The 27139-nt window shown below is 45.2% G+C and overlaps 1 protein-coding gene across 1 annotated transcript; it reads right to left on the bottom strand.

Moving 5' to 3' along the window:
• On the bottom strand, positions 1–25496 carry LOC112617418 (cytochrome P450 2B6-like). The gene is made up of 9 exons (XM_025374185.1): positions 25278–25496; positions 13998–14160; positions 13714–13863; positions 11112–11272; positions 8783–8959; positions 8044–8185; positions 5684–5871; positions 5348–5489; positions 1–1533 (listed from the first exon to the last, which is right to left on the bottom strand). The coding sequence occupies exons 1-9, from the start codon at positions 25446–25448 to the stop codon at positions 1352–1354; spliced, it is 1476 nt and encodes a 491-aa protein (XP_025229970.1). The 5' UTR covers positions 25449–25496; the 3' UTR covers positions 1–1351.
• Positions 25497–27139: the final 1643 nt, after the last annotated feature.

Below are 27139 nucleotides of genomic sequence, written 5' to 3' on the forward strand. Positions count from 1 at the left end.
GACCCTCAAAAATAGCGTTCAACGTGAAAGCAACCAGACACAAAAGATCACCTATTACGCCTGTAATATCAGCACGTTGGGACGCTGAGGTGGGTGGATCACCTGAGGCCAGGAGCTCACGACCAGCCTGGCCAACATGTCCCTACTAAAAGTACAAGAAAATGTACCAGGCGTGGTAGCACATGCCTGTGATCCCAGCTACTTGGGAGCTGAGTCAGGAGAATCTCTTGAAACCGGAAGGTGGATTTGCAGTGAACCAAAATCGCGCCACAGCACTCCAGCCTGGGAGACAGAGCAAGGCTTAGTTTCAAAAAAAAAAAAACGTCAAATATTGTATGATTCTGTTCATAGGAAATAATCAGAATCCGTAAGGCCATAGAGACAAAAACCAGATTGTCAGGGGCTGAGATGAAAAGGAGAATGGGGAATGGGGAGTGACAGCTTGACAGGTATGGGTTTTGTTGGGGGAAAGATAATGAAAACATTTGTAACTAGGTGAATCACCTGACATCAGGAGTTCGAGACCACCTAAAAATACAAAACTTAGCCGGGCATGGTAGGGGGTGCCTGTGATCCCAGCTACTCCAGAGGCTGAGGCAGGAGAATCTCTTGAACCCAGGATGTGGAGGTTGCAGTGAGCTGAGATGGCGCCACTGAACTCCAGCCTGGGTGACAGAGTGAGATTCTGTCAGAAAAAAAGAAAATGTTTGGAACTAGACGGTGGTGGTTGTACAGCTTTGTGAATGAACCACATGCCACTAAATTGTACACTTTAAAATGGCTAATTTTATGTTATGTGAATTTCATCTTAATTTTTAAAATTATATATATATGGCCAGGCACGGTGACTCACACTGTAATCCCAACACTCTGGTAGGCCAAGGCGAGTGAACCACTCGAGTTCAGGAGTTCGAGACGAGCCTGGCCAACACGGTGAAACCCCGTCTCTACTAAAAATACAAAAATTAGCCAAGCTTGGTAGTGCACACCTGTAATCCCAGCTACTAGGGAGGCTGAGGCAGGAGAATTGCTTGAACCCCGTGAGTGGAGGTTTCAGTGAGCTGAGATCGCATCAATGCACTCCAGCCTGGGCGACAGAGTGAGACTCCATCTAAAAATATATTTATAATTATATATATATATATAATTTTGTATATTATAATTTTCAATAATCTCACTTCTCCACTCACTTGCAATGTGACCTCAGACAACTGGTACCATGGAGGGGAAGGAAGCTGGCTTGCTGCAGGTCTCTCAGAGGCAGGAAGTTGCGGGGAGTCAGAGCCACTGTCTACAGAAGTGGGGACAATGAATGATCCTGGAATCCTTTGACCCCCTTCCCTCAGCCCCTTCAGCGGGGCAGGAAGCGGATCTGGTACTTTGGGGGTATTTTGCCCACACCACTCTCCTGGGGTGTCAGGTCGATGTCTTCAGGAGCCACAGGGCTGGCCACGGAGAAGTTCTGAAGGATGGTGGTGAAGAAGAGGAACAATTCATTGCGGGCGATGCCTTCACCAAGGCAAATCCGCCTCCCTGTGGACACAGAAGGTCACCAGCGTGGGCACAGGGCAGGTGCATACTCTTTGCCCTGATATGTCCCTAAGTCCAACGTATGTCCATTGCAACAGATTTGCATAAGACTGGCCTTTAACCTGCAATTCAGGGTGGACTTTTAGGAAGCTGCTTGAAACCAGGTGCAAATCTTTGAGTGGATGTGCCATGTTCATTTCTCACTCACTCACTCTCTCTCTCCTTTTTTTTTTTTTTTTTTTTTTTTTGAGATGGAGTCTCTTTCGGTCACCCAGGCTGGATCACAGTGGCACCATCTCGGCTCACTGCAACCTCCGTCTCCCACAGGGTTCAAAGGATTCCCATGCCTCAGCCTCCCAAGAAGCTGGGATTACAGGAACCTGCCACCATGCCTGGCGAATTTCTTATATTTGTAGTAGACATGGGGTTTCACCATGTTGGTAAGGCTGGTCTCAAACTCCTGACCTCAGGTGATCCACCAGCCTTGGCCTCCCAAAGTGCTGGGATTACAGGCATGAGCCACTGTGCCCAGTGCCATGTTCATTTTTCTAGTAGAGAGTTGGTACCTTCTGTTACAGTTCCAAAGGGTTTTGTGACCTCCACAGAGTATAATGACCTGCTTCCGGTTGTGTGTGTGTGTGTGTGCACCTCTACATGTGTGAGTGTGAGCGTATTTATGACAACATTCTTAGTGTTCTTCACTTGTCATACGGGGAGAATGGCACCCCTCTCAAAGAGTTCTTGTGAGGTTAAAGGAGACAACTGACAAAATTCTTAGGATAGCGCTTGGCTTGTACTAAGGAGCCTTAAGGTTTGGTTATCGCCTTGTGTTTGTTTCTGGGGGTATGTGTGGGGTATGTGTTTCTGGCCATGTGTCTCTAGGCTGTCTTCTGGTCTCAACCTGAGATCCACAGGCTTCAAGAGCTCATGGGGGAAGAAATCCAAATTGTATATAAATTGTGAATGGGACTCATGCATATGAAACAGGGAGGGTCTATGGCTTCCACTGATTCTCAGAGGTGCAAGGAACCCCCAGTAGGTTCTAAACTACAGACTTGGAGAAAAATGAGAACAAAGGGAGCTGGGAAAAGCTGAGGCAAAGACAAAGGGAGCCTTTCCCTTTACTTCAGTGTTTCGTAATCTGCAAACCTTGGAAAGGCCATGTCAAGTGTGAGTTTTCAGGTATTCCCTACACCTGTCAAGTTGTTGGACAAGTGTGTCTATGTGGAGGCGTCTGGAAAAGGGTCCACGTCCCTTTGGCACATCCAGAAGGTGGGCGACATGAGCTTAGAAACAGGCAGGTCTCTGGCCTTGTTCTTCTATAACTATTTGTGTGACCTAACGTTTTCCACAACAGCCTGATGCTTGTTATCTCCCTCCCATCACGCTCTCCCCATCTCTGGGGCCGTCTGTTTGGACACCTTTTGGAATTTCTTTGGCTGCAGCACCTTTTTGGCTTGGGTTATACCTTTCTTTCTGCTCCTGGCAGCCCTACCCCTGTCTTTTTCTCTGTCTATACCTGTCAGACACAGTTTTTCTTCCTTTCCTCTCCTTTTTTGGGCTTTCTTCCATCTTGCTTAACTTCCTATCTCCGTCTATTTGAATCTGATTCCTCCCCAATCTCTCTTGCTCTCTCCTTCCTTTTCATCTCCCTTTCAAGATACCTTATTTGTCTTGTTCATTCTTTCTTCCTCTTTTCTTATGTCACTCTCTCTTTTTCTTATCTCTTATTCTGTTTCTCTCCTTTCCCTCCTTCCTTCTCCCCTCCTCCTTCCTTTTCCTCCTCCCTCTTCTCTTACTCCTCCGCCTCCTCCTCCTCCTCCTTATGTGGCTCTCTCTCTGTGTGTCTCTCTCTCTTCTTCTCCGTATACTGTCTGATGTTCACCTGCTGTCTGTCTTTCTGCCACTGTCTCCCCATCTCTTTCTCTCAGGGTGTTCCCTCTTTGTCCCTAACTCTGTTTCTCAGTCTCATTATCTTTGTTACTTATCTGTCTCTGTCCTTATTTTCCTACATCTCTGCCTCTCTTAAAACAAAGGAGCAGGCCAGTTGCAGTGGCTCACGCCTGTAATCCCAGCACTTTGGGAGACCAAGGCAGGCTTACCACAAGGTCAGAAGATCAGGACCATCCAGGCTAACAGAGTGAAACCCTGTCTCTACTAAAAATACAAAAAATTAGCCAGATGTGGTGGCACGAGCTTGTAGTCCCAGGTACTTGGGAGGCTGCGACAGGAGAATCGCTTGAACCCAGGAGGCAGAGGTTGCAGTGAGCTGAGATCATGACACTGCACTCTAGCCTGGGCAACAGAGCAAGACTCTATCTCAAGAAAAAAAAACAAAAAACTTAAGATAACAAAATTGAGAGATGACATTAACCCTCAAGCCATCACCCCATGTGTTCCCAACTTTTATTGAAGGTAAAATGTGGAAGGAGGCCACTGTACTGGACAAAACGAGGGGTTGGGCCAGGACCCTGGATCACTGAAGTCACTGATGGAACTCAAGACTGGGGGTTTGTTTCTGGGGCCTTTCATGGACGGTACCTGTTAAATTAAATTAAATTTGGCCTAAAGTGGCCTCCCTACATAACAAACCATAATAACTCAATATGTAACTCAATATGTAAACAAACTGCAATGTAACTTGAGAGTATATTCTTGTAACAAGTAATCTTGGCCAATCAGGGCAGCCAAGTTTCAGGCAATCACAGGCTGCAAGCTGCCCAGACATTCTCAGATAAGGCAAACACAGAGCTGTAACCAATCAGGCTGTTTCTGTACCTCAGTTCCTTTCCCTGTGGATAAATAATGCCTGACCACATTGCTGGATGGAGCTCTCTGAACCTTTACTGGTTCCGTGTGCTGCCCAATTCATGAATCGTTTCTTTGCTCAAATAGACTCTGCTAAGTTTAATTTGTCTAAAGTTTTTCTCTTAACCAGCCAAAGAGTGGAGGATGAGAACTGGGACAAGTCAGAGCACGTCAAGACCTTCTCCACCCTCCAGTGCTAGAGCAGAAATCCAAACTCCTCTGGCAGATTTCGAGGTCCTGCCCAGCTGAGCCCTTTGTCTTATTCCCTTCTGCAATCTACACCCAAGGCTCACTGGATTTCCTATAGTTTCTCAACGGTACCATCACGTTTCCACCTTTGGCCTTTGCCTTTGCTGTTTCCTTTGCCTGGAACACACTTTGCAATGGCTGATTGACACTCACCCATGAACATCTTGGCTTGGAAGCCAGTTCCTCTGGTAAACTTTTCCTTGCTGACCCACCACAAGACTAGCTAGTATTTCCTATTTTGTGCTCCCAAAGCTCCCTTTAGAGTACTTATGTCTAATTATAATAATTGCCCTTGTGCCAGGCGGTTCTAAGCATGTTGCAGGCATTCATTCATTTCATGAGATGATTGTTTTATTATTATTTGATGAATGCCCATCTTCCCTGTTGGACTTTAAATTTCCTGGGGCAGGAACCCTGTCTCTGTGTGACTTTTTTGATGCATTATCTTCAGCCCCCAGTAGAGCACTGGGCTTAGGGTAGTGCTCAACAGATTTTTTCTTTTTAAGAAAATGAATTCACTGAGGTTTAGAGATGTTAAAATACTTGCCCAAGGTCCTGCTTGCCAAGATGTGCCTTTGGAATGTGATCTTCCTTTTCAAGCCCCCTTACAGGGTTATAGTGAAGATGGAATGGGATAAGGCAGGTGAAGCAATTGGAATATATTAAGTGCTCAATTAATAAGGACCTGTCATTGTTTTTCTCAAGTTGAGGGTAGGACCTGCCCTTGGTGTCTGGGAAAGAAATTGTGGGTCCAGCTTACCTAAGGAGAAGGGGATAAAAGCTTCATTCTTCTTCAATGCCCCATTGGCATCCAGAAAGTGGTCAGGATTGAAGGTGTCTGGTTTCTCAAAGTAGTGTGGGTCATGGAGAGCAGTACTCAGGAGGGGAAATACTTCTGTGTCCTGAGGGAGGATCACAAGATCAAAAGATACTGTCATTCCCTTCCCACCCTCCACACACACACCCCACAAAAAAAGAAAAAGAAAAAACAAAAACAAAGGGACTCAATTGAGAAGCTTAAAAAAGGTTGAGTTTGGGGATTAAGAGAATCCAGGATGCCCACAGAGGAAGGATGTGGCAGTCCAGCTGGTGTTACCTTGGGGATGATGTACCCTCGGAAGCTGGTCTGTTGTGTGACAATGTGGGGCACACCCATGGGGAGAAGGTCGGCAAATCTCTGAATCTCATGGATGACTGCCTCTGTGTATGGCATTTTGGCTCGGTCATCAAGCGCTGGAGGGCGATGTGGGCCAATCACCTGTTCAATCTCCTTGTAGATTCTCTCTGCAGAGGAAAGAACACGAATGAATCTCATTTTAAAGAGGCATTTCAGGCCGGGCATGGTGGCTCATGCCCATAATACCAGCATTTTGGGAGACCGAGGCAGGCGGATTGCTTGAGGTCAGGAGTTCAAGATGAGCCTGGCCAACATGGCAAAACCCCATCTCTACTAAAAATACAAAAAATTAGCCGGGTGTGGTGGTGCACGCCTGTAGTCCTAGCTACTCAGGAGGCTGAGGCAGGAGATTCGCTTGAACCCAGGAGTTGGAGGTTGCAGTGAGCTGAGATCGTGCCATTGCACTCCAGCCTGTGTGACAGAGCAAGACATCTTCTCAAAAGAAAAAAAAAGAAAAAAAAATTTGTTTAAAGAGACCTTTCAGCAGGGACACTACTTTCTACTCAACAATGAAAAACCTATAGTAAAGGGTCAGATCCTTGATACCCCTCAAAGCAATCAGCATGGGGTGAGGGGAGGAGGGAGGAAGCAACCAGAATTCTCACTGATTGAAATCTAATGGATATTAGGGATCCTCTTCCCACATGCACAGGTACACACACACACACACATGCACACACACGCCACAATTTTGCATGGAATTTCAGATTAAGAACTGCAGGCTACAACCACTCAAAACATCCTCTCTAAGATGAGTAGAAAATAAACTAATATTTATTTTGTGTATAATATACATGAGACACTATTTTTGGTCCTCAGAAACATAGCAGTGTAGTAGAACAATAGATGAATCCATGAACAACTGGATAGATAAATAAATACATAAATCAATCAGTCAATAGATTAACTCATGGATGGAAAGATGGGTGAATAAATGAACAAACGAATAAATGGATGTATAGATTTACTTATCAATTAGTAGATGGATTGCTTAATTAATCACTAATGCATGGTCCATAGAGAAATCAATGAAACCAATTAATGAATAATCACATGAATGGCTAGATTTACGGAAGAACAAGTGAATAAGTAAATTAGTGAAGTATGAATAAATAAAGGAATAAAGGAATGGCTGAATTGAGTGATAAATAGATCAGAGGTGAATAAATGAGTGAATTACTGTGATAAATGAAGGAACGCATGGATGGAATAAGGGTGAATTAAAAGATTGATGCAAGGATAAGGGTGAAACCTAGTTTGTAGAAGGATGGATGAATGCATGAATGAATGAATGAATGAGCCAATGAATCAATGACAAATAGTCCATCAACATATCACTGTTTCAAAGAATCAACTTGTGGATCAAGTAATCCAAATAAATGAATGACAGTATATGTCTTTGGATGAATCATAGATGAAAGAATCAGTGAGTATACATTCTTTAATCAATGAATTAAAGAATGAATAGATGAAAAGATAAGTAGATGAATGGATCAATTTTAAAGTTATGGTACAGAAAGTCAAATATCGCATGTTCTCACTCATATGTGAGTGCTACAAAATGTGTACACATGGACACAGAGAGAGGAATGATAGACAGTGAAGACTCAGAAGAGAGAGGGAGCAGAAGTGGATGAATGATGAGAAATTACTTAATGGGTACAATGTACATTGTTTGGGTGATACATACCCTAACAGCCCTAACTTGACCACTACAAAACTTAGGCATGTAATAGGACTGCTATGTACCCCTTAAATTTGTACATCATGAGGTCAGGAGATCCAGACCATCTGGGCGAACACGGTGAAACCCCGTCTCTACTAAAAATACAAAAGATTAGCTGGGTGTGGTGGTGGGCGCCTGTAGTCCTGGCTACTTGGAAAGCTGAGAAGGGGAGAATGGTGTGAACCCTGGAAGTGGAGCTTGCAGTGAGCCAAGATCATGTCACTGCACTCCAGCCTGGGCAACACAGCGCGACTCTGTCTCAAAAAACAAAACAAAACAAAAACAAAAAAAAAAAACAAAGAAAAAAAAAACAACTTAGAACAAAAAATCCTTAAGTGATGGAAGAAACCAATGGGAGAACCTATGGACAGGTTCTTCATGCGTTCATGAATCCACCAACAGAATTGGCTTGGTGGAAGCTAGTCCAAAGCCTGCAGTGCTCCCAGAATAGGAAGCCAGCATCCCCTCTCTCATCCAGGTGGTACCCATAGCCCCATTTCTACAGCTCAGAAGGAGGTCAGAAGACCCCCTTGACTGGCTGTCCCTTGCCCACCTGCGACGTGAGGGTATTTGAGCATGAGCAGGAAGCCGTAGCGGAGAGTGGTGCTGGTGGTCTCAGTGCCAGCAAAGAAGAGCGAGAGCGTGTTGATGATGAGGTTCCGGTGGCTGAATTCACTGTGTGGGTTGGATTTCTCCTGTGTTCACAGTAGGGAGGGGCAGAGAGGGGGAGGCTGTAGCTTTGCTGTGAACACGCCCGTCTCCCTGGCTGCCCTCTGTTTGCCTAAAGGTCTTTGACACTATCTGGCTCAGTTTGCTTTTCGCTGTCCTCTACATGTCCAGCCGCATATCTCTAACCCGTCTCTCTCAGCCTCTCTTTACTCTGCCTGGCTCTGTTTCTATCTCTCTCCACATCTCTTTGATGTGTTTCCCTCTTTTTGTCTCCCAGACTCTTTCTGCCTCTGAGTCTTTTCTCCTGTTGCTGTATTTTTGTCCCTTACCCTGAATTCCTTCCTCAGTCAGTCTTCTCTCTCTTTCTCTCTCTCTGTCCCTCTCCCTCTCTCCCCACCTTCCCTCTCTCTCCATCTCAGTTCCTCCTCCCTATTTTCTCCTTCCTTTCACCTCATCTTTCTTTCCTTCCTCATCTCCTCTCCTCCCTTTCTCTATTCTCCCCTCCCTAGTCTTTGTTCTTCCCTTCCCCTCTTCCCCTTCCCTACCACTTTTCCCTCCCTCTTCTCACCTCTCCATCTTGCCCTCCCTCTCCTCCCCTCCCTTTTCCCTCTCCCAGACCCCACTTTTTCCATTTGGAGCAGGTAGCTGTCGATGAGGTCCTGGGGGGCGCTGGGGTCCAGGGTTTCACGGTGCTTCTCCACACTGTGGCCAATATAAGCATTGATTTCCTGCAGGTTTTTGTAGACTTGCCTGTGTGCCCCAGGAAAGTATTTCAAGAAGCCAGACAAGAGCTCAAACAGCTGCAAGAAAGAAGGGGTGGTGAGGTTTGCCTAGGGCTGAGCAAGCAGGTCACAGGGAGAGGGCCCCTCCTGGGCCCCAATATCTCTGTGGGAACCCCTCTTCCCCACTCTCCTCTGTCTCTGAACCCTCACTCACTGACTCTATGTCTCATTTGATCTGTTATTCTCACATTTACCTCTTTCTGCATCTTCCTCCCTCATCCTTCTGTCTTTTTCTTGGCCTCTGCCCCATCTCCCTGCCTCTCTCCTTTCCATCTCTCTGTTTCTGTCTTGCTTCCTTTCTGTGCCACTCATTGTCTACCTCAGCCTGTTTATTTGTCTTTCTTATACTTTTCTCTCCCTCTTCCCACCTCTTCTCATCTCCCTTGCTGTGTCGGACACTGATAAAATGATTCTTCGCAAGATAAGCCTGCTGACACTTTAGGACTATGTATTTTGGAGCACATCTCTATTACTTTGATGAAGAATGGAATGCCTAATTTATTGCAAATAATTGCAAAAATGCAAACGTATATTCTGAGATGTAAAATTCCTTCTTAATCTCTCCTAGAGATAACCATTGTTAACTGTCTGGTGGGTCTCCTTCCAGACTTTTCTCTGTGGTTCTCAATGGGAGGAGAACATTAGAATTATTGGTCGGGCTTGTTACAAGTACTCACTTTGGGTCCCATCCCAGACTTTCCAGATCAGACCATCTGGAAAGCAGGGTCCTGAAAATCCATAACTGTGACAATCCCACATGTGAATCCAACATACACCCTTAGTTAATAGATGTAGCTATGTTGACCAGCCTGGCCAACATGGTGAAACCCCATCTCTATTAAAAATACAAGAAAATAGCCAGGTATGGTGGAGCTCGCCTGCAGTCCCAGCTACTTGTGAGGCTGAGGCACGAGAATCGCTTGAACGAGTGAGCCGAGATCACAGTACTGTACTCCAGCCTGGGCAACAGAGCAAGATACTGTCTCAAAACAACAAACCAACAAAGCTACTGCTATGCATACTGTCCTGCAGCTTGACATTCTTAAATTTAATATGTAATAGGCACATTTCCAGGTTAATCAATAAGGAGACTTTTTAGTATTTTGTTTTAAAAGAGCAGAAGGTTACCTTTATAATCTGGGGAATGTTTTTTTAAAAAAACAAAACAAAACAAAACAAAAAAAACAAGTAGAAGGAGAAATGGGAGAAAATGAAGAAATGCTGTTCCTTATTGTCATGCATCCTTGATTTTCTTCAGGTGAGGAGCTTTACCAAAGACAGAGAAGCAAGGATACAGAAGAACGAGGAGCAGGCTGGGCACGGTGGCTCACGCCTGTAATTCCAGCACTTTGGGAGGTCGCGGCGGGCAGATCACTTGAGGTCAGTAGTTCGAGATGAGCCTGGCCAACATGGTGAAACCCCGTCTCTACTAAAAATACAAAACAATTAGCTGGGCGTGGTGACAGACCTGTAATCCCAGCTACTCAGGAGGCTGAGGCAGGGGAATTGCTGGAACCAGGGAGGTGGAGGTTACAGTGAGCCGAGATTGCACCACTGCACTCCAGCCTGGGCAACAGAGTGAGACTCCGTTTCAAAAAAAAAAAATTAGCTAGGTGTGGTGGCGCATGCCTGCAGTCCCAGCTACTTGGGAGGCTGAGGCAGGAGAATCACTTGAACCTGGGAGGAGGAGGTTGTAGTAAGCAAGATGGCACCACTGCACCCCAGCCTGGATGAGAGAGTCAGACTCCGTCTAAAAAAATAATAATAATAACAAAAATGACATCGAGGAGCAGAAGAGTAGAGATGAAGCCCAAAGCCTGATTCGTTCTCTCTCTCCCTCTCTTTCACACTCATCCTCATCTACTCTGTCTCTCAGGATCTCTTGATCTCTGTCCTTTGTCTTGTTTTAGCTCATCTTCCTTCTCTCAGTCTCTCTCTGACTCTATTTCTGCCTCCCCATCACATCCCATTCTCTCTCTCACTGTCTCTATCCCTGTCTCACCATCTCCCCTCCCTCCAGGTCTCCATGTCCCTGACTCTCCACATGGTCTCTGCCTTTCTTCCAGCGATAAGCTGCATTTCTGGGCCCCCAAGACAGGTCATCCTTTTCTCGTGTGTCCTGGATGTTCACCTCGCCCCTACCCTCCTTCTCCTTCTCCCTCTCCCTGACCTGGCCGAACATAGAACTGGCGAGTGAGAAAGTGTGGTAGAACAAGTTCAGTATCTTCAGGAACTCTTGATCTTGGTAGTGGAAGCGTTTTCCAAAGACGATGGAGCAGATGATGTTGGCGGTAATGGAATGGAAGAGGAAGGTGGGGTCCACGAGGGCTCCTAGGAAGAAGCAGCAGGTCAAGGACACAGACTGAAGGACCTGGGGAACATCAGGCTGTCACCCATCTCTGTGTGATTGTCTGCCATCACTCAGTGATGATAACCATAAGAATAACCATAACAGCTAATTCTGTACCAGCACTTCACACATAATTCCATTGAATTCGCTCTACAACATTATGAGGCAGATGCAATTTGATTATTAGCTCCAATTTTTAGATGGGCAGACAGAGAGGTTGAGTAATTTGACTAAAGTTGCACAGTCACTCATTACTGAGGCCAGGATTTAGACCCAGGCAACACAGCTATAGAGTCCATGCAGCCGGTTCTCACTCTACACCTCCTCTCAGGCCCCACCTCTGACTCTGAGAGCAAATACAGTTAAATCCCAGGGGTAGTGGTTGGGCAGAGTAGGTGTTCAATCAATTGCTTGTATAAATCAAAAATCTCTGGGTGGGCACAGTGGCTCATACCTCTAATCCCAGCACTTTGGGAGCCTCAGACAATAGGATCAGGAATTCAAGACCAGCCTGGGCAACATAGGGAGATCCTGTCTCTACAAAAAGATAAAAAAATGTAGCCAGACATGGTGGCACATGCCTGTCATCCCAGTTGGAGGAATCCAGGGTGCTGAGTGGGAGGATCACTTGGGCCCAGGAGTTTGAGGCTGCAGTGAGCTGTGATGGTGACACTGCACTCCAACCTGGGTAACAGAGTGAGACCCTGTCTCTAATTAAAAAAAAATAAAAAACCATCTTTCTACCCCTACCTATTACTCCCCATTCATCTCTTCTTTTCACATATAGGGCTCGCCAGTCTTGTCGGAATTGTTCTGCACTTGTTAATTGATACCTGTATACACCAGGCTCAGCCCTGGCTCCAGCTGGAGGGTGATCTGTGAGCACCCAAGAACATCAGGTTGGCGCAGCCTCTCTCTGAGTTTCACTTGCCTTCTTCTCTCATTACTCTGCAGACCTTTTCCTGAGCCTTGTCTGTCTCTCTAATTTTCTCTGCCTCAGTTTCTCTTTGCCTTTGTTTCTATCTCTCTGTGTGTATATTTGTCTCCCTCCTACTTTTTTTTTTGGAGACAGAGTCTCACTCTGTCATGTAGGCTGGAGTGCAGTAGTGTCATCTCAGCTCACTGCAACCTCTATTTCCCGGGCTCAAGCAATTCTTCTGTCTCAGCCTCCTGAGTAGCTGGGATTAGAGGCACATGCTACCAAGTCTGGCTAATTTTTGTATTTTTAGTCGAGATGGGGTTTCACCATGTTGGCCAGGCTGGTCTTGAACTCCTGACCTCAAGTGATCCACCCACCTCAGACTCCCAAAGTTCTGGGATTACAGGCATGAACAGCCACCATGCCCAACCTATATTTCTTTGTTTCGGTCCCTCCATCTGTCTCTTTCCTCCTGCCTGTGTCACTCTGTTTCTTCCTGTCCTTCTCTTCAGTCTTCTTGTCCCTGTTTTCCAAGAGCTCCTGTGTCTCTACCTCCCCACACAGCCTCTGCATTTATGTCCCAGAGTCTCCTGAGACATTTTGATAAGCGAGATGGGAAACACCTAGCATGAATGAGGTGGAGGTGCTAGCCACAGACCCATCACCTGTGTTTCCCACAGACACCAAGTTACGGAGAACTCAGAAACAACCTAGTGCTTCCTTCATGACCCCTCCAGCTGCACCAGGGCGGAACAGCCCACCTGGCCTGTTTGCTCACTGCCAATTCATCAGCACTGCACCCAGCGCGAGGAAAACACAGTTCATTATTTGTTAAATGTCTGTAGTTTTTTCTTTTCTCTCTTTGCTTTCTTTTACATAACTTCTGTCTTTGCCTTCGATAGACACAATTGATTTATGAAAATATATGTCTCTGAGGATTTGTTTGTTTGTTTGTTTGAGACAGGGTCTTGCTCTGTTGTCCAGGCTGGAGTGCAGTGGCACAATCACAGCTCACTGCAGCCTCAACCTCCTGGGTTCAAGTGATCCTATAGTCCCACCGTAGCCTCCTAAATACCTGGGGCTACAGGCACACACCACCATGCCTGGCTCATTTCTTTCCTATATTGTGTACAGACAGGATCTTATCATGTTGCCCAGGCTGTTCTCTAACTCTTGGCCTCAAGCAATCTTCCCACCTGAGCTTCCCAAAGTACTAGGATTACAGGTGAGAGTCATCGCATCCAGCCTCTTTGAGCAATTCGTGGACATTATACACCTGGCATCTCTCTCTTTCCCTGGCTCTCTGTGTTTCTCTCCTGCCCATCCCCGACCCTCTCTATTCCCCTGTCTCTCTCCCTCTCTGTCCCTATCCCTCTGTCAGATCGTGTCTCCTGTTTCATGTGTCTCTGTCTCTGCCCACATATACCTCTCCTTCTATTCCCGTGCACCTGCATCTCTCAGTGTTTCATTGTCTTTCTTTCCTATTCATCTCCCAGGACTCACCCTTGGATTTCCGAAGCTCCTCTATCAGACACTGAGCCTCCTCCTGAATCCGCTCCTCCACACTCCGCTTTCCCATCCCAAAGTCCCTCATGGTGGTCAGAGAGAATCGCCGAAGCACCTTCCAGCGGTTTCCATTGGCGAAGACAACGCCTGGGGTGTACGGAAGGTGTGGGTTGGTTGCATAGGAAGTTGGAAGGAGGCTCTGAGTCCTTCTTCCCCCCCATATCCTCCCTTCCCTGATGCATCCCCCACCCGCCCCCTCCCAGTGCCTCCGAGGCCCTCACCATATCCCTGGAATACTGGGTCAGTGATGGCGATTTTTCCCCGGCCAGAGAAGGCCTCAGCGTTGTCCACCAGGGCCTCCCGTATGGCCTCTACTCCACACAGCATGACCACGGGCCTCGGTCCCAGGTATACTGTGAAGACGTCCCCATATTTCTCTCGGAACTGCCAATTACATCCACACCCGGGGTGGCTGTTAGTCAGCATACATCTCAGTTGTAAAACTATCAAAATACTTACATAAGAGATTGGTAATTAGCCCCTCCCCAACATCCGCCTTCCCAGGCTGCCGTTTCCCCTGCCAGGACCCAGCGACTAAGGGTTAAGGGTTAATGGTATCCAAGGGAGAGAATACAGTCATGGGTTCTTAGTGTCTGTTTCTTGTTGGGCCAATAAAGCCCCTTGCTCATCCTTCTTTTCTGTGTATCACTAGAGACAGAAACTGAAAACCATGGCTTCAGGCTGCTAAAAGACTAAAACAAAACAACAACAACAAAATAAGGCGGTTGGACAAGCTTAGGTTAATGGGTGGCCCAGCCAGGCTCTGCTCTGATTGGCTGGTGCCCTAAACAGTAGAGATGGTTGCTAAAATATGACGAATATCACCCCATCCCATACTTCTTAGGATCTGTGGTTTTGCTTTTTGTAGTTTCAGTTACCTACATCTAACTGCAGTCTGAAAATATTAAATGGAAAATTCCAGAAATAATTCCTAAGTTTTAAGTTGTGCATCATTCTGAGGAGGATGATGATGTCTCTCACCATCCACTTTGTCCCACCCAGGACATGAATCATGCTCTGTTCACCACGTCTGCACAGTGTATACCACCCTCCCTATATAATGTGATTGCATAGGAAAAAGTCAATATGTATAGAGTTCAGTATTATGTGGGGTTTCAGGCATCCACTGGGGGTCTCAGAAAATATCTCCAGTGGATAAGGTGGGATTAGTGTGCAGCCACTTGGGGAACTGCTGGGCAGTATTTCCCGAAGCTGAACAAATGGATACCCAGGAACCCAGCCACTTCACTCCCAGGAAATGCCCGGCAAAAATGTGTACTTGTGTTCACGAAAAAATGAACAAAGTATTCACAGAAGCTTTCTTAATAAAATATTCATCAACATAGATATAGAGAAACAATGAGGGTTTCACACAATAGAATATTATACAGCAATGAAAACGAACAAACTACAGCTACACTCGATAACGTGGCTGAAACTCACAGGCATAATTTTGAGTGGAAGCAATTAGACACAAAAGAGTCCATGTATCATAATCTCATGTGTATGAAGTTCAAACACAGGGCCGGACTCAGTGACTCACATCTGTAATCCCAGCACTTTGGGAGGCCGAGGCAGGCTGATCAAAATGTCAGGAGTTCAAGTCCAGCCTGACCAACATGGTGAAACCCCGTCTCTACTAAAAATACAAAAATTAGCCAGGCATGGTGGCCCTTGCCTGTAGTAGTCCCAGCTACTTGGGAGGCTGAGACAAGAAAATTGTTTGAGCCCAGGGAGGTGCAGGTTGCAGTGAGCTGAGATTGTGCCACTACATTCCAGCCTGGGTGACAGAGCAAGACTCTATCTCACAAACAAACAAACAAACAAAAGAAGTTTAAACACAGATAAAATCAATCCATGATCAAGGCGGTAGGCGGATAGTGACTAGAAAAGAACAGGGTGCAGGGTTTCGGGGGACTCTTGCTACTTGGTCAGCATGTCAATTACATGAGTGTGTTTAGTTTGTGAAAATTCATTGAGCTGTGCACTTTTTATGGTGATGTTCAACTTTAATAAAAACTTGACATAAAAATTATAAAAATGGTTAAGTTTACTTACAAACGACCTACACTGATCTCAGCAAAGCCCCTTCACTGCTCTCCAGGCTTACATGCTTATACCCCTTAACACTTGTTTCAGTGCCCCACAAGCCAGGGTAACCCCACTTTAAAATAATTAATATCCCTGTGCTCACCAAGGCCTCCAATACTCCCACTTTGCCGAGAATAAGATCTGAAGTCTCCACGGATGGTTCACATGGTCCTACATGACATGGCCCCATTACCTCTCTGACTTCTCCTCCCACTCATTCCTCCATGTTGTTCCCTGAGATTTTTCCTGCTTCAGAATTCTTGCAACCACCCCTGCCTCCTTCTGGTGCCTTCCACCTGAATCTTTCCTGGTCCCTGCTCAGAAACAAAGCAGAAGGAGTCTTTCCTTAACCACTCAACCTAACGTAGTTCTCATCACCTTCTGAAATAACCCCCTGCTTAGTTTAATCATAGCTCTTGTCCACCTAACATTTCCTTATCTGTTTATTTTTTGCTTATCTGTCTCCGCCAACAGAATGTCCATGAGCACAGTGACCTCGTATGTCTTGCCCAAGATGCCACATCATCAATTCCTAGAATATTTCCTGGTACATAGAAAGTGCCCAGTGAATTGTTATTGGATTCATGAATAAATGAATGAATGGATCAAGGTAGTTGCCATTTAATGAGCACTTATTATATACTAGCTGTATACAACATCCCATTTAATCCTCACAACCACCTTAGGGGCACACCTTCTCATTGTCATGATCTCAACTGACAGAAGAGAAAACTGTGACTCAATGCATAAGAGTTGAATCTGAGACATGAGCCCGCATCCTTCTGACTCCAGAAGGAATCTGGAAGCTTATTGGGAAATGGAAAAGCAACAGCACCAGCTTCCTCAGCCTTGACACACACTTGCTCATGCCCTCCCTCTTTACCCCGCCCCCAAGAGATGCAATCATAATAGACGGTCATGAATACCTAGAGAATCCTTGGAAGGTTTATGAAAGAGTTTTAGGGAGTCTGTGAAGCCTCATAACTTTATGCAAACATGTATGTGCCTATTTGGAAAAGAGGGGGCCACAGCTTTAATCAAATTCTCAGAGGATTTCATCATCCACAAATTGTTAAGCAGCTTTAATCTAGGAGGGCTTTGGAGACAGACCTCCTGCTGGATCTCAGCTTCCCCTTTTCCCATCTGTGTGACACTGGACCAGTGCTTTCCCCAGGCTAAGCATCACCATCCCTACTTTTTTTTTTTTTTGAGATAGAGTTTCACTCTTGTTGCCCAGGGTGGAGTGCAATGGTGCAATCTCGGCTCAGGGCAACCTCCGCCTCCTGGGATCAGGCAATTCCACTGCCTCAACTTCCTGAGTAGTTGGGATTACGGACATGTGCCACAACGCCCAGCTAGTTTTCTGTTTTTTTAGTACAGATGGGGTTTCTCCATGTTGATCAGGCTGGTTTCGAACTCCTGACCTCAGGTGATCCGCCCACCTCAGCCTCCCAAAGTACTGAGACTACAGGCATCAGCTGCTGTGCCTGGCCACAATCCCTACTTCTAAGATGAGGGCAGCACCTCACCTTGTCCACAGGTAGTTGTAAATGACACCTGGAAAATCCCCAAGACAACACAGATAATTCCCAGCCACATTACTCTAGGGAAAAAATTAAGCCCATTGATTCACATGATAGCATGATAGTCTTGTGACACATGGAAACAATGAAAAGAAAACAATAGGCACTTGGGACCTTCACCTATGTGATGCAGCTCTATTTGGTGGGGAGGGATCCCCAGATCTGCAACCCCCTACTGGGGGCCAAGCAGCACTTTGCAGACCCCGGCCAACTGCCAGTTCCGCTGAGTTAGGCTTGGAGCTTTCACTCACTGACTCCTTCATTTGTTCCCGGACACATATTTACTAAACGCCTACTGTGTACCAGGCACTATGTTCAGCACTGTGCTGAGACCTCACAGGTCTTCCTTGTCTGGAAGTGTGAGGGAGAGCTCAGCCACAGGTTCACAGGTAAATGCAGCACTGTCAAGGACATAGGCTCAGTAAGGAGGCGCAGCTGGTGTATGAGAGCATATGGTGGGAACCTGGGGCTCAGGAAATCTTCTCAAGGGAGCTGCTGCCTGCCTGGATAGCCAAGAAACCCCAATAACGAAGAACGGACACTGTTCTTGCACTGACATTAACCAAAATGACCCACCCACATCCTCAAGAAACAACAACAACAACAAAACAAACAATTTGCCCCAAGTCCTCCCTGTGAGAAAATGGAAATCTTTGCTGCAAGAAAGAAGGGGAGAGGGTCAAACATGTCTATTCAAAACTTCTCCCAATGCTTTGGGAGGTTGAGGCAGAAGGATTGCTTCAGGCCAGGAGTTCGAGACCAGCCTAGGCAACATAGTGAGGCCTTCCCCCAAACCTGTCTCTACAAAAGTAAAAATAAATAGTGGGGCATAGTGGGTCATACCTATAGTCCCAGGTACTCTGGAGGCTAAGGCGGGAGAATCTCCTGAGCCCAGGAGGTCAAGGATTCAGTGAGCTATGACTGTGCCATTGCGCTCCAGCCTGGGTAACAGGCTGAGACCCTGTCTCTAAAACAGTTAAAATGAAAAACTTCTTCAATATCATTCCTGACAAGCCTCCACTTTCTATGAGCTTACAAGGTAGCCACAAAGATGCTTTCAAAAACTCATTTCAGGCAAACACGAATTCCATTGACAGTTTTGCTTGTTTCGGAATTTGTAAAGGATTGGGATATTCAATGCCCATACCAGCTCTCATAAAGAAAGGGGGCAGTGAGATACCAAGAGCTAGAAGGAGCAGCAATTTCTGTTAACAGAGGCATGATTGGTGCCCAGGTAGCCTCTGCAGAGCTTGGAAAAAACCCTTAAAGATAAGGTTCAGTGCATTGTGTAGGATGTCTTTGGCCAGAATTTAAACCTATACACACTTTCCTAAATGTTATCACCCCTCACACAGCAGATGATATATTTTTAAGAGACAGGGTCTTGCTCTGTTGCCCAGGCTGGAGTGCAGTGACGTGATCATAGCTCACTGCAGCCTCAAACGGGGCTCAAGTGATTCTCCTGACTCAGTCTTCCAAGTAGCTGGGGCTACAGGCACATGCAACCATGCCTGGCTAAATTTTTAAAAATTTTTTTGTAGAGACAGGGTCTCGTTTGGTTGCCCAGGCTCATTTCTAACTCCTGGCTTCAAGCGATCCTCCCACCTCAGCCTCCCAAAGTGTTGGGAATACAGGTATAAGCCACCACATCTTTGAGTGTTGACCAGTTGGGTGGTGAGCCACCCGAACAACATCTTACCTAATCATAAGCCTCCCTGGCTCCCTCCATGGCATTGCCCTGAAAAATCTAAAGGTTCCATAATTTGAGAGTCTATGACCCAATTACCCTGTATCTTCCAGGTAAAGTGCCAGTGTCTGACAATAACCAAAGACCACGTGTTTCAACTAAATGTCTAAGATAAATATATATGTATGACAATCATCACATTCATCATTTGTATGTCCATGTATTCTGTCTAAGCAAATACTTTAAAAATTCATAGTAGTATTGGCATATATACTCTGTACTCGATATCAGTAAAAAAGACCATTGGTGAGGAAAAAAAAAAAACCTCTATTAATAGCAAAAGGATAACAAGCCTAAGATTCAGGAGTATGGTCAACATGGGAGGGGGTAAGGGGAAGAGGAGCTGGAAGGTATCGTCAGTGTTCTAATTCTCTCATTGGAAAGTGGGTTGATTGATTACTAATAATAAGTAGATAATTAAACATAAAATTATGCATGGTAAGCAGTGATAAGCCAGGAAAACACTGAGCAAGTGTCAGTTACCGTTATAGGACATTATGTATACTGTTGATAAGCACTCCCTGCCCAGACTCCTTTCCTGCTCTTCCTCTCTCCTCCACTGTCCTGACACTGACATGGGCTTCTCTGCTGTCTCTCATTGACACAGCAAAATCTATTTGATTCGTGTCACTACCTGTTTTACCTCATTCTTTCAGTGGCAGGCAGGTACCCAAGGATGTAACAGAAGATGGCAGAGAAGAGTGAAATTCCACACCTGTGGCTCATACCCAGACCCCTCTTCATGCCCACTCACCCCTCCAAGGACACTGCCCCCACGTTGTTCCAATTCAGAGACAGAGTCTCAATTCGTTACCCAGGCTGGAGTGCAATGGCACCATCAAATTACCTGTGATAACCTATTTAATAAACCAGTGTTATGTACCTGAATTAGAGAAGCATAAACTGCTACTTATGGTATTAAAATTTGTACTTAAGAGGCTGCAACTCCAGTGTGAAGCATGCACTCATGGAGACCCTGGATGGACGCCTGGTCCTTCCTGAGTTCTTAAAATTTCCATTACTAAAAGCTCTGCATTCCATGACTCATCATAGAGGAGATAAAATGATCCAAATTATGAAAAAGTATTGACGAGGTGACTCTTCTAAGATTGCTAAGTAGTTTATAACTAATATTTGGTTTATCAAATCCATAATTCTAGTAAGACAACAAAAACCTCAAGCAATTTATTTCCAGCACTTGGTAGATCATTTGAACACTTGAAGATGGAGTTAATTCCACTGCCACCTTCACTGCATGTTTTCTGGTTGTATTAAAGGTTTCCTATGCACAAAGATCAATGCCATAACAGTAGCTAAAATGTTATTAGAAAATGTATTTCCTTACTGGGCATTCCTGGGGAGCTCTCCAGTGATAGAGGTACTTGCTTCACTAGACAAGTGGTAAAACAGTTAAATAAGGTATTGAATAAGGAATTAATGAAATCAGTTATAACCTAATAGTAGTAGTAATGGAAATTTTAAAATCCTCTTAAAGTTGCTGCAAAGTGTGACTGTACCTTACACTCAAGTTAAAAGAGACTATTAACAACCTGTCTTCTCTCTGTGGACAGTGGACCTTATCTATACTCCCCAACTCCACATTCCTCAAAGGTTATTACAGGCCCAGTGAGTTCCTGCATGGCTGCAGGGTCACAAGACCGATACGTTTAGGTTGAAAGACATGTCTTTCTCAAGATATAAGAAATGTTCATTAACTGTTTTGTTTCTCACTTCTGTAACTTGCTTCCTGCCTCATGTAGTTCCTGCCTTAAGATGTTTACAAGGAGGAAAAGCCCTTTGTTCAGGGCTCAGACTTCCTGGACGTATGTCCAGCTGAGCCAGTAATCACCAAACTCTGCTGAACCCTTTTCGGTTTCTCCAGTCTTTGATTGTTCTGCAACAGTAAAACAAAAGGCATTAGGCAAAGCATGCTGAATTGATTGGAGTCCCTTGGTCAAAGGTATTATTGATTGAGGACAATCAGATCCACTCCTACTGGAAAGACATAGATTGATCTCTTGTAAAATAGTAATAGGAAGGCCTATGCCCCTAATAATAGAATCTCATGTATCTCCCACTCATAAACTCTGATATGACTCAATAATACAAGGCTTTAATGCATTATGCCAAAGCACGTTTTTGCCAGGTAAAAGGAGTCGTTGATGACCCATCAGTTGATGACAACCAGACCTTTCACGATCTAGAATTTAGTGGTTGGGCCCTTTGGAAATGTCACCAGAGAAACTGTCCTTGAACTCCACTGGAAGGGACCATACCAAGTTCTTCTAAGACTGTCCTTGTACTCCATTGCAAAGGACAGTGCCAAGTTCTTCTCTAGAGCAAAACTTCAGGGTCTCAGATCTTGGATCCACATCTCTCCATTGAGAAGGACCCTTCTAGACTCCTAGAACTGCATGTCTGTTGGAGACCTTAAGGCAAAGCTGTCCCGGGAAGTTTCTCCCCAGATGCAGTTGGCATCCTATATGTGGACAGTTTTTCCAAGGTTGTGGATCAAGATTTCTCTTCTATCGTGAAAGCATTATCTTTTATCTTTTCTTCCCTGTTTTCTTGCTGTCCTGACCCTTTTCCTTTCCTTACAAGAAAATCCATAGGACTATAATCTGTGAATGGCTTTAGCAAAGGCTTATACTCTAGCAAAAAACAAAAACAAAAACAAAACAAAAACGAAAACAAAAAGAAAAAACAAGCAATTGTTGAGTTTGTGAGTCAATGCCCCAAAATCAGGAAATAATTTCACTGGTGCCAATGCCTCTTTGTGTTCCCAATGGGAATCACCCTGAAACCCCAACGAAGGAGTGGAAAGCTATATCTTGATATTCCAAACATCATTGCCACTTGCTTTTTTGCACTCACTGGAAATATTTGGTAGTGATTATGTTCTTAGTTAGGTAATATAATATAATAACAGTATTTAATAACATATTATTAACTAACTAAGAACATAATCACTACCAAATATAGAAAATGTATCTGAATGATGGCTGAAAAAGGCATATTGTGCTTCCAGGCATCACGTATGCAGGACCTGGGGATAACCTGTGTGGGTATGGGTAATTGCGTGTGTAATGTTACTGGATTAAATATGATAAAGTGGCCAGGCGTGGTGGCTCATGCTTGTAATCCCAGCACTTTGGGAGATTGAGATGGGAGGATCGCTCGAAGCTAAGAGTTCAAGAACTGCCTGGTCAACATAGCAAGACCCCAACTCTATAATAAATAAATAAATAAATAAATAAATAAATGAATAAATACAGTAAAGTCTCTTTCCAACTAAATGTGGCTATGCATCCTTGCAGCATGCTAGAAAAAGACCACAAAAAAAGTAAGTTTCCCACCTTGTTCAGGAGCTATGCAGACATATGGGTAAACAAACTTAACTGACCTCTGCTCTGATGCCAGTAGGTGACCCTCTTTTCAAACCCAAGTGCCAACCTTGAGTCTGCGGAGGTTTTCTTACTCTGTTCTTTCTCCTCACTGGTCCAGAACTTGCTATTTGTCCTAGCTCAATGCTGCTTTCCAAATTGTTTCCCTGAGAGTTCCCTGATACTTCCCATAGTTAAAAGCCAAAACAGTCAATAACTGAAATTACTGCTGAGGAAATGTTCCAATGGGGTTCCTAGGGGCTCACTCTTGGTAGTATTGGGGGTGACAGTTGTAGGGAATCTGAGGCTAATCTATACATTAAAGGACATCTTGAATTTTGTAGGCAGTTGAACATCCAGGGAGTTCAGATGGGTAGAAGCCACTCTCCAAAAAGGGGATGAGAACATTTGTGTTCAACAAAAATGCTTAATGGAACATCACGCAATTTTAGATCTCCTCCTTGCCCATCTTGGTGGCTTGTGTATGGTGCTGAACAAAAAAGAATATTGCTGTTACCTTTCCCGTGAATTCACTAGTACATATAACTCAATTTAAAATCTGGCTGACACTGCTGTTTCTCTAGACACTGTCACCAAATACACTAAGGACATTTCTCAGGGGAAAGAGAAGATACGTGTTTACAGGTGCAGCTAACAGGTGATTTGCAAGCATCCTGAATGGTGATGGCAAGTGATATGGTTTGGCTCTGTGTCCTCACCCAAATCTCATCTTGAATTGTAATCCCCAGGTGTGGAGGGAAGGACCTAGTAGGAGGTAATTGGATCCTGGGGGCGGTTTCCCCTATGCTGTTCTTGTGATAGTGAATTCTCACAAGATCTGATGGTTTTATAAGAGGCTCTTCCTCCTTTGCTCTCTCTCTCTCTCCTGCCACTTTGTGAAGAAGGTGCTTGTGAATCAGTTACATCCCTTTTCTTTATAAATTACCCAGTCACATGTATCTCTTTATAACAGTGTGAGAACAGACTAACACAGCAAGCCTGACTATCCCAAGGTTTTCTACTCTTAATGTTTCTTCTAGTGGGTCTCCAGGATACTATGATATGTGTTACCAGGCCAACTACAAATGAATGCCTCTTTAAATCAAGTTATTTTATAGCAAGCTCTGGTCCTTAATCACCATCATGCCCTGAACAAAGTCTATGACCAATCGGACTCTAATACTATTGAACTATGTTTACTGCCTGAGCTTTGAATTATTCGATGTTGATCAGTTTGGTTCATGGAGACTTCTGGTAAGGTACAGACTTGATTTTCTTTGTATTACCCTCCTGCGAGCCATCATAACAGTCTCTCTGATGTGTTATATTTTCTCAAGAGTCTTAGCCAGGTGCGGTGGCTCCCACCTGTAATCCTAGCACTTTGGGAGGCCAAGGCAGGTGGATTGCTTGTGCCCAGGAGTTTGAGACCAGTCTGGACAACATGGCAAAACCCTGTCTCTACAAAAAATACAAAAAGTAGTTGGGCGTGATGGCATGCACCTGTAGTTTCAGCTACTTGGGGGCTGAGGCAGGAGGATCACCTGAGCCTTGGGAGTTCAAGGCTGCAGTGAGCTGTGATTGTGACACAGCACTCCAGCCTGGGTGACAGAGTGAGACCCGTCTCAAAAAAAAAAGGAGTCTTAAATGCTCATATGCAGCCATTCTTTGTACATCCAATGGTCTCGTTACAGTATGAATAACAAAACCATGAAGAAAACATAAAGAATCACTCAACTACTTTGGTCTTGTCCATTGTGAATTCCATACTGAGAGCAACAAGTCCATTATGATGGTGACAGAAGTAATGTTGATGCCCAAGGTTTTGGTCAGTCTCAAAATTTTGAGGCTGACCAAAAGGGGAAAATTGTTTAATTAAATTAAATTTGACCTAAAGCTCTTTCTGTATACAGTGAACTGCAACCTAATTTGGGACTATATTCTCTCTTTTTTTTTTTTTTTTTTTTTTTTTTTGGAGATGGAGTCTCCCTCTGTCACCCAGGCTGGAATGTAGTGGAAACATCTCGTCTCAGTGCAACCTCCACTTGCTGGATTCAAGTGATTCTCCTGCCTCAGCATCCTGGGTAGCTGGAATTACAGGCACGCACCACCATGCCCAGCTAATTTTTGTATTTTTAGTAGAGACAGGGTTTCTCCATGTTGGCCAGGCTGGTTTCGAACTCCTGACCTCAGGTGATCTGCCCGCCTCGGCCTCCCAAAGTGCGGGGGTTACAGGCATGAGCCACTGTGCCCAGCCCAAAGGAATATATTCTTGTGACAAGTAGCCAAGTGTTGGCTAATCAGAGCAGCTGGGCTTTCAGTCCACCACAGGCGCAAACTGCTCAGATTGTGACCAAGTAAGGCAAGCTGCAATCTGTGTCCAATCAGACTGTTTCTGTATGTCACCTCCTTTTCCTGCCTGTAAATACTGTTTGCCCATACTGCTGTGTGGTGTCTCTCCTTGTTTAAGGAGTTGTCCAATTCATGAGTCACCTCTTTGCTCAAATAAACTCTGCGGAATTTGACTGATGTTTTTCTCCTAATAACAGCACCCATCATGCTTCACTATGCTCCATACTCACCATCCCTCCCCGTGCCACCCCTGACTCAGGAAGTCTGCCTCATTCTGTTTGGTGAAGGATCCCCGAGTACAGAGGCAAGAAGCAGCCCACCCTCAGACCCCATTCATCTGTGCCTTACCCTCAGAAAGGATCTGAGTAGGCCTCTTCTGTCCATCTGCAGAAGGTTTCCCAAAAGGGGCAGAGGGCGGGGACCTGGTGGGAGGCGGCCATGGGCGTTAGGGTGGCGCTGAACCAGGAGTAGCAGGAGGCCTGTAAGGAGTGCAAGGAAGAGGAGGACGCTGAGCTCCATGGTTCCGGTGTGACCGCCCTGCACCCCACTGCAGCCTCCAACTGGGCCTTTTATCCTGAACCTGCCTCTCCACCCAGTTATGAAATTTCATCCATTCCCCGCCTCCTTTTTCATCATTGTCCAGGAGCATTAGCTTAGAAAAAGGTATTAGGGAACCCACACTACATGTTGGGCAACCCAGAGACCTGATCCCTATCCCTTACCCACTCTCTAGGTGTTGGCAAGGATACAGTGGTAGAGATATCAAAGTCCACCTGAGCATGTGAATGTGTGGGTGTGTGGGTATGTGTATGTGTATTTTTGTAAGCATGGGTGAGCATGCACTTTTTTACTTAGCTTTGTCTGTTTGTTTATGCTTGTGTACATTCATCCACGCCTGCTTGCATCCCTGTATGTGCTTACATTGTTTTTGTATGTAAAGGGGTGCTTGAATTTATGCAAATGTGCTGGTGTGTGTTTCTGTGGTTGAATCTGGGGGTGCTTATGTGTATATCCTTGCATGTGTGGACCTTCCTTGTATTTATACAGTTTCATATATGAAAGTGCATTTACATTTGTGTGTTGTGGAGGTTGTGGTAGTGTATGTTCAAAATCGAGAGGCTAACTGGGTGCGGTGGCTCATGCCTGTAATCCCAGCACTTTGGGAAACTGAGGTGGGCACATCACTTGAGGTCAGGAGTTCGAGACCAGCCTGGCCAACATGGCAACACCCTGTCTCTTCTAAAAATACAAAAATTAGCCGGGCGTGGTGGTGGGCATGTTTAATCCCAGCTACTTGGGAGGCTGAGGCAAGAGAATCACTTGAACCTGGGAGGCGGAGGCTGCAGTGAGCTGAGATTACGCCGCTGCACTCCAGCCTGGGTGGTAGAGCAATATTCTATCTCAAAGAAAAAAAAAAAGAAAGAAAGAAAAAGAAAAGAAAGAAAGAAAAAAGAGAAGCTGAAGAAAACAAGGAATTGTTCAACTCAATCAAATTTGGCCCACTGCCTTTATAGCACAGCAAACTATAACCTAGCAATATGCAAACCAATTGTGTGTATCTCTGTGCTGGCGTATTTGTGCTTGTGTGTTGGTGCGTCTCCTAGCCCCTCTCTTTGGAAGCCTGCAGAAGCTCAGGGTCTATCTCCAATGTCCCCTCCTTCATCCGCCCTTCTGTGATAGCCACAGGTGGAAGTGATGGGAGAAACAGAATGAGAGACAAGAGATGCCAAACTGGTGAGTCTCAGAGGAAGAGGTGGTCAGCTGGAGGGAGACAGAAACTGAGACTGGCAGGTGCAGCGATCAGGTCCCCTTGGTCTCTGATCACCCTAACTAGTGCTGAGGAGTTTCTTCCCTGCCTCTGATTATCTTTACAGTGCAGGAAATTTCTCTGGCTCTGTCTCTCTCTAACTTTGTGTCTCTGTTTTCCCCCCGGAGACTCTTGAGCTCCAGGTGTGCAGAAACTGGATCCAGTTTGATTGACGTCTACTGGACTCCCGTTTGTCTCTATCTTCACTGTGACCCTGCACCCACACAGCCTCTGACAGGGTCAGTCCGTATTTGCAAAATTTGGGTGTGAATGTGCCCATGTCTCCCTGTCTCATCCTAGACCTGACTTTTGACCATAAGGCAACATCTTTCTTGCAATGTTAAGCAAACCCTTTGCTGGATCCAGGGCGCTGACCCCGAAGTTACTTTGATCCAGGAAAAGC

The sequence above is a fragment of the Theropithecus gelada genome, unplaced genomic scaffold (genome assembly GCF_003255815.1).
Source record: "Theropithecus gelada isolate Dixy unplaced genomic scaffold, Tgel_1.0 HiC_scaffold_16233, whole genome shotgun sequence".
NCBI classification, from domain to species: Eukaryota; Metazoa; Chordata; class Mammalia; order Primates; family Cercopithecidae; genus Theropithecus; species Theropithecus gelada.

Coding starts and splice junctions, on each gene's coding strand:
- LOC112617418 (XM_025374185.1), bottom strand. CDS start 25,448: ATGGAGCTCAGCGTCCTCCTCTTCCTTGCACTCCTTACAGGCCTCCTG. Junction 13,864..13,997: donor CCCAGTATTCCAGGGATATG/GTGAGGGCCTCG, acceptor CGTACACCCCAG/GCGTTGTCTTCGCCAATGGA. Junction 8,960..11,111: donor CCAGTTCTATGTTCGGCCAG/GTCAGGGAGAGG, acceptor TCTTTCTTGCAG/CTGTTTGAGCTCTTGTCTGG.